Source organism: Aythya marila (genome assembly GCF_965140915.1).
Source record: "Aythya marila genome assembly, chromosome: 10".
Classification (NCBI taxonomy): domain Eukaryota; kingdom Metazoa; phylum Chordata; class Aves; order Anseriformes; family Anatidae; genus Aythya; species Aythya marila.
Genome location: NC_139051.1, coordinates 12,138,852 through 12,146,060, shown reverse-complemented (window position 1 = coordinate 12,146,060; position 7,209 = coordinate 12,138,852). Strand labels below are relative to the sequence as shown.

At 64.5% G+C, this 7,209-nt stretch overlaps 1 protein-coding gene across 1 annotated transcript; it reads left to right on the top strand.

Annotated features, from left to right (window-relative positions):
* The first annotated feature begins 1,392 nt into the window (after positions 1 to 1,392).
* Positions 1,393 to 6,937, top strand: SLC26A6 (solute carrier family 26 member 6). Its single transcript, XM_082768570.1, has 19 exons — positions 1,393 to 1,716; positions 1,806 to 1,945; positions 2,040 to 2,150; positions 2,430 to 2,605; positions 2,705 to 2,869; positions 3,023 to 3,175; positions 3,385 to 3,467; positions 3,564 to 3,711; positions 3,801 to 3,914; positions 3,989 to 4,066; positions 4,176 to 4,271; positions 4,379 to 4,485; positions 4,599 to 4,668; positions 4,831 to 4,923; positions 5,103 to 5,207; positions 5,787 to 5,972; positions 6,066 to 6,120; positions 6,428 to 6,549; positions 6,625 to 6,937. The coding sequence occupies exons 1-19, from the start codon at positions 1,580 to 1,582 to the stop codon at positions 6,655 to 6,657; spliced, it is 2,172 nt and encodes a 723-aa protein (XP_082624696.1). The 5' UTR covers positions 1,393 to 1,579; the 3' UTR covers positions 6,658 to 6,937.
* Positions 6,938 to 7,209: the final 272 nt, after the last annotated feature.

The window sequence follows — 7,209 nt, the reverse complement described above, 5'->3', positions numbered from 1 at the left end:
TAGGGCTGGGGACAGCCGGGTGGCCGGGGCTCGGGTGGGAGGCTGTGGGCAGGGAGCACCAGGGTGGGGCAGGGTCAGCAGCTGGGGTACAAGAGGCAGCGATAAGCAGGTGGTGAATAATACCCACTGCTATCAGCGGCTACCGAACGGAAACCCTGCGACGACCTCTGGTGTGGTGCCAGGTGAGCAGATAAAAACCCCGGGGAGGCAGCGGGGGAGAGGGCACCCAGCACAGCCTCTGGCAGAGCTGCCCCGGGCCCGTAGGAGCCGCTGCCCCGGGCTGCAGCACCGGGGATGCTGCGGGGATAGAGGGAATGGGCTCGGTCCTGCAGCCAAGGAGGCTTTGTGCGATGGCTGTGGCTGTGCTGACACTGGGGAGGGCCAGGACCCCCACGGGCTGCCTCTCTGCCCAGCCAAATGGGCCCCGACCCCAAGGATCGCGGCCCCGTGTGCCCCCCACAGCCCCGCAGGTGCCCGCGTTCCCGCTGCTGCATGGCGGTAAATCCGCCATGAGCCGGGCGTGGCTCAGAAATATTCCCGAATAACGGCGATAGCAGGCGGTGGCAAAGAGCAGGGGGGTGTGAAAGGGTTCAGCGGTGCTCATGTGCCCGCCGGGGAACTTTGGAACAAGATAACGGCCGGCTCCGCTCACGCTGGGGGAAGCGGGGCAGTCCACAGGGCACAGCACGCCCGTCCCCAGCAGGTAAAGAGGGGCTGCAGCGAGCATGAAATATTTGGGGTGATGTGGCCAAAAGCACCCCGGTGCCTGGCCACAGCTCCTGCTCCGGGACGTGACGGATCACCCGAGGGAGCTCCGCAGACACGGGAGGGTGCCGGCGTCCAAGGAAGCCATCAATTCCTTGGCAGGGCAGGAGGAGGGCACTGGGGAGGGAGCGGTGTCTCAAAGATCACGGGCAGGTATTAATAGCAGGGAGCAGAGCGTGCGCCCGGCTCGTGGCACCCGACCAGCGTGGGCACAGCAGGTAGGAGGGCCGGGGGCGATGCGGGGAGCGGGGGTGGTGCAGCCCCGTGCCCTCCGTGTCCGGTGAGCATCCTTGGGATGGAGGCGCCTCAGCACGAGCCCCGAGCTGCAGGTCTGCACGGGGACACCTCTGTCCCGCCGTGCTGATGCCCCCAGCTCACCCCCCTGCTCTGCAGCACAGGGGGGCTGGGGCACCGGCGAGCCCGTGAGGCTTGCCAAGGGTTGAAATTCCTGCTCCCCTCATGTGTAAAGGGGCAAAGTCTGCGGCTGAGGCTGGGGGGGCTGGCCAGGGCTCTGCTCCGCAGCAGCGCTGCCCCAGCCGTGCCGCAGTATGTACGGGCTCTGGGCTGGATGGAGGAGGAGGGCGGGTGGCACCGGGGGGGGTGTGCAGGTGGATGGGGACCCCCTGCTGCACCCCAGGGTGACAGAGGGGGTGCCACCGCCCCGGTGCCATCCAGCGCCGCCTTCGTGCAGCGGCACCGTCCCCGTTAGCACCGCTTCCCGTGACCTTGGAGCCCTCCCTGCTCCTTGGCCCCGGCTCCCCAGGCGCGGCTGAGCCTTTTCCTTGTCTGCCCGCAGCGTGGGGGGCCGGGGGCCATGGCGGCAGAGATGGTGCTGAGCCACCGGCCCGGGGCGCCCCGCAATGAGGTGCTGAGCGAGGCCGAGCTGGAGGAGCTGGCGCAGAGGAAACCTCCCAGCAAGACCTCGGTGCGCGGCTGTCTCCAGAAGGCGAGGTAGGGCTGGGCTGGACGGAGCTGGATGCTCCCCGGCAGCGCTGGTGCCCCCACGCTGGTTTTTCAGCTCCTGCTCCTTCCCCCGGCAGATGCTCAGCCTCCACCGCCAAGTCCCTGCTCTTCCGCTTCTTGCCCATCCTGCGCTGGCTGCCCCGGTACCCGGTGAAGGACTGGCTGCTGGGGGACATCGCCTCGGGCTTCAGCGTGGGCATCATGCACCTGCCCCAGGGTGAGCGAGGCGTCCCCGGGCTGTGCCCTTCCCAGGGCTTTCCCCATCGGGGTTCACCCATCCGTGATGTTTCTCCCCGCTCTGCTGTGCCCAGGGCTCGCCTACGCGCTGCTGGCCGGGCTGCCACCCGTCACCGGCCTCTATTCCTCCTTCTACCCCGTCTTCCTCTACTTCTTCTTCGGGACGTCCAGGCACAACTCCGTGGGTGAGCCAAGGGGCGGTGCGCTCCCACGGGGATGGAGGGCAGGGAGGATGAGGGGGGGAGAGCCTTCATCTACAGCACGGCATCGCCACGCCAATTGGGGGATCCGGGGGGAGAGTTCCTTCTGCTTTTCCTTTGCCCCATGGGGAAGGCATTTGGGGGAAGCACCACGGGCACGCTGAGCCCAGCCCAGGCGTTCGGGTGCCCGCGTGCCTCGGGGAGGTGCTGCCTGGGTGCCGGTGCTGACCTCAGGCTCTCTGCCTGCACCCTGCACGTCCCCAGGCCCCTTTGCTGTCATCTCCGTCATGATCGGCAGCGTGACAGAATCCATGCTGCCCAGCGAGGACTTCTTGGTGTCTGTCAACGGCAGCAACACCACGATAGTCGATGAGAAGGCGCGGGACGCAGCCAGGGTGGATCTGGTGGCCACCATCACCATCCTGTCGGGCATCTTCCAGGTAAAGGGCCGGTGCCAGCCCAGCCTGGCAGGGACCGAGGGGCACTGGTTCCCCGTGGCCGTGCGCCATGGGTGCTCCTCCTGTCACCTATCCTTCCAGGTGGCCCTGGGGCTCCTGCAGTTCGGCTTCGTGGTTACCTACCTCTCGGACCCGCTGGTGCGTGGTTACACCACCGCCGCCTCTGTGCACGTCCTCGTCTCCCAGCTCAAGAATGTTTTTGGGGTCTCCGTGAGCGAGTACTCGGGGCCGCTCTCTCTGTTCAAGGTGAGCGAGGGGCTCACTGCCCCCCCCGGGACCCTCGTGGTGCTGCTGGGGTGGCGCATGCTCACCTGTGGGACTCATGAAAACCCCTCCAAAAAAACTACCAGTGAGGAGTCTGCTTTTGCTCCTGCGCCTATTCCCTCCTGCATCTTCCAGACCTTCATTGAGATCTGCAAGAAGCTGCCGCAGACCAATGTGGGCACCCTGGTGACATCCATCATCGCCATGTTGGCCATCTTCATCGTGAAGGAGCTCAACCACAAGTTCTCCTCCAAGCTCCCCATGCCCATCCCCATCGAGCTCATCACGGTACCTAGAGCTGTCCCAGCTCCCCGTGGGGACGCAGAGGTGGCCCGGGGCTGGTGCCATCACCCATGGGTGGCCCTGTCCCTCTCAGGGTTGGCAGGGGTGGGACAGGATGCCCTGGTGGGGTGGGTTCCAGGACATGCATCCCCTCCTTCTCCTGCACCACGGCCCCCGAGCAGGGACACCCTGCCTCACCCCAGCCTCCCCCACAGATCATCATCTCCACCGGCATCTCCTACGGCGTCAACCTGAAATCCAAGTTCGGCATCTCCGTGGTGGGCGACATCCCCAGCGGGTGAGCGGGGGGCCGGGCAGCGAGGCCGGCCGTGCCGGGGCACCGCGCTGCCCACGGGACCCCCTCCTGAGCTCCATCTCCCTGCCTTGGCCGTAGGTTGAAGCCTCCTAAGCTCCCTAGCACCACATACTTTGGGCAGGTGGTGGGCAACGCCTTCGCCATCGCCATAGTGGGTTACGCCATCTGCATCTCGCTGGGTAAGATTTTTGCCCTGAAGCATGGCTACAAAGTGGACAGCAACCAGGTGATGCTCCGATACGCGCGGATCCTTCCCCGTTGGGGGGTGCTGATGGCTTGCAGCGCTTTTCCCCGACCGCCGCTCTGTCCTCGCAGGAGCTGATCGCCCTGGGCCTCTCCAACTTCCTGGGGGGCTTCTTCGAGTGCTTTGCCATCAGCTGCTCCATGTCGCGCAGCCTGGTGCAGGAGGGCACGGGGGGCAACAGCCAGGTGGGTGCGGGCAGCACGGCCTCCCTCTACTCTCCAAAATCCCTCCCTGCCCTCACCTCCGGCTCTCCCCGCAGGTGGCTGGTGTAATCTCATCCCTGGTCATCCTGGTGACCATCCTGAAGATCGGAGAGCTCTTTCGGGACCTCCCCAAGGTGCGGCCGGTCCCATGGCCTCCGTGCCGCGTCCCAGCCCCCTGGCTGCGTCCCGGGTGCCCCTCAGAGGTGCCTTCAGCATCCTCACAGCTGCAGCCTTCTCTCCTAGGCCATCTTGTCTGCCATCATCATCGTCAACCTCAAGGGCATGTTCAAGCAGTTCACAGACTTCCGCACGCTCTGGAGGTCCAACCGCGTGGACCTGGTAGGGCACCAACCGGCCCCAGGGCTTTGCTCTTGCTCTCTTTGCTCTCCTCCACACCGCGGTGCCATGGGGAGACCGTGCTGCGGCTGAAATGTCCCCTTCTCCAGATGATCTGGATCGTGACGTTTGTGGCCACCCTCTTGCTGAACCTGGACATTGGCCTGGGGGCCTCGGTGGCCTTCGCACTGCTCACCGTCATCTTCCGGACCCAGCTGTGAGTAACCCCGGGGGGACGCGGGGAGGGGAAGCAGTGCTGGGGACCCGGTGCTGCTCCCCAAGGGCAGGGGAAGCCCGCAGTAATGTGGCTTGTTGCTCTGCTCCACACAGCCCCCACTACTCCCTTCTGGGACGCATTCCCGACACCGAAGTCTACAAGGATGTGGCTGAATACCAGAAGGTAAAAGTGCCGAGGTGCCAGCGTGGTGGGGGGAGAGGCAGGGGTGGTTTGGAGCACTCCTGGGGGCTTTGCGCTGTGCTGAAGATTGGGGGACACTTTGAAGGAGGCGAGAAGGGCACATCTCCGTCCCCAGGGTAGCACACGCTCCCCCTCCGTCCCCAGGCACAGGAGGTCCCCGGCGTGAAGATCTTCCGCTCCTCCTCCACGCTCTATTTTGCCAACGTGGAGATGTACGCCGAGGCGCTGAAGAAGAAGGTAGGAGAAGCAGCCTGCTCCCTGGGCACAACCCCAGCATCCCCACAGCCCTGCCAGGGGGATGTAGTCCTGCCCCAGCATTGCTCTGGAGGGAGAGAAGGGCAGAGCCCCCCCAGTTCTCCCCCAGGGCTCTGCCCCTCATGCCAGCAGTGGGGCCATGGGGCTGTATGGTTTCGCAGAGCGGCATCAACGTGGATCGCCTGATCGAGAAGAAGAAGAAGGCGCTCAAGAAGCTGAAGAAACAGCAGAAGAAAGCAGAGAAGGAGAAGGCGAAGAGGAAAAAGGTGCTTCCCAGGAAAAAAAAAAAAAAAAAAAAAAAAAAGATAAAACGGGGCCTTCCCTGCCTCCCTCAGCACACTCCTCTGATGCACACCCACATCATCACTGCCCAGCCCAGCCCCAGCCCTCGTGCTCGGGGCTCCAGGTTCAGTCTATGGCCACTGAGCAGGGAGAGGCACTGGCACCGATCCGCGCCACCAGGATCGCTTCCAAGATTGGCAGGGGAGGCGACAGTCATTAATGATTAAGTAGTGGAGCCCAGTGAGTCATTAGCAGTCTGTGGCAAGTTAATCATCAGAATTAAGTGTGAGAGCAAAGGCTGACTTAGGCCAGCAGACTGATGAGGCCAGTTCCAGAGAGAGTCGTTAGGGACACCCTGAGGTGACAGCAGACCCGGAAAGAGCCCAGAAGTGGGGCATAGGTGTGAGCAAGGTGCCCTAATGCAGCCAGAGCCTCCCCAAACCCCCCTGCTCTATAGGGCAGGACAAACCTGGGGTCTTTGGGGGTGACACCACCCTGCCAGCCCAGCCCAGGGGGCAACCAGCACCCACATGGTGAAGCCACATCTCCCTCCCTCCCTGCAGGACATGGAGGCTGAATGCAACGGGCCGGGTGTTGCGGTGATCGAGCTGAGCGGGGAGGAGAACAGCGCGCCCGCTGAGCCCACCCTGCGCTCCTTGGGGCTGCCCCAGCCCGACTTCCATGCTGTCATCCTGGACTTCAGCTCCCTCAATTTCGTGGACACCGTCTCCATCAAGATTGTGAAGAATGTGAGGGGCCAGGGCGTCCCCGGTGCTGGTGCAGGGTGGCTGGATGACAGCTGCCCCGTTCCTTTTCCCTGACATGTTTTCTGCCACTTGCAGATCTTCAGGGATTTCCATGAGATAGAAGTGGACGTTTTTGTTGCCAACTGCCCGGGTGAGGAGACACTGCGGAGCTGTCATCCCCTGCTGGGCACAGCCACTCTTTTAGGACACAGCTGCCGGCCGCAGGGCTTCTGTCCCCTCGGTGGTGTCCTCATCCCCAGGCTTCCCCCAGGAGCCAGCAACTGCAGAGCCACAGCACGGGGCGCCACTGCCCCTGGCCGCAAGTTGTCCTGAGGGTGCAGCCTGAGCTCTGCAGCCCCCCATGTCCCTCACAGTGCAGGGGGAGGGAGGTGTGTTTGGGTAGGGACTGGAGAGCTCAGCTGGCTGCCATAACTTTGGGTGCTTCTCCCTCTGCACAGCGTCTGTCCTCGCCCAGCTGGAGCGGGGCAACTTCTTCAGCTCGACCATCACCAAGCAATGCTTCTTCCCCTCGGTGCACGACGCCGTGCTCCACATCTCTGGGGAGCAGCACACAGCCCCGGTGAGGACCTGTCCTGGCTGTCCCCGCCGCCGCCGTGGAGAAGGGCAGCCCAGCTGATCCCTTCCTTCCTCTCAGTCCCCACAGGTGCACCACAGCACCAAACTGTAGCCCTGCGAGCGGAGACGTGTCCCGGAGGAGCAGGACCACGCTGCTGGGGAGGCTTCGCCGCTCACCTGCACCGGGGCCTGGAGCCCCCATCCCACTGCCAGCCCCTCCGGGTGCCAGGACCCGGGGGCCGTGACAGCAAGGGGACAGCGGCACAGCCTGTCCTGTCCCTGGGGCTGGGCTCGCCGTGGGGGCACCGTGCAGCCCCCAGTGGACAGTGGCGGCAGGCTGTCAGCGGGCTGTCAGCGGGCTCACTGCCCCATTTTGGCAAACTTTTGCTCAATAAAACAGTCACAGCCAGCGCTGCCTCGTCTCTGTGTGAAGGGCAGGTGGGGACAGGACAGGACAGGACAGGGTCTCCCAGGGCTTCTCTCCCCACTCTGGAGCTCCCCCAGCCGGGTCCGGCCGCCATTTTATCTCCCCCACCGCCAGGGGGCGCCGCCATTTTGTCTCCCCTCCCGACCACCAGAGGGCGCCGCCATTTTGTCTGCCCCACCACCAGAGGGCGCCGCCATTTTGTCTCTCCACCAGGGGGCGCCGTACACCCCCCCGTGC

Excerpts from the sequence above, each read along its gene's own strand:
- SLC26A6 (XM_082768570.1), top strand. The coding sequence starts at position 1,580 with ATGGCGGCAGAGATGGTGCTGAGCCACCGGCCCGGGGCGCCCCGCAAT. Across the intron at positions 4,924-5,102 it reads CCGAGGCGCTGAAGAAGAAG|AGCGGCATCAACGTGGATCG; the intron begins GTAGGAGAAGCA and ends ATGGTTTCGCAG. Across the intron at positions 6,121-6,427 it reads TTTTGTTGCCAACTGCCCGG|CGTCTGTCCTCGCCCAGCTG; the intron begins GTGAGGAGACAC and ends CCCTCTGCACAG.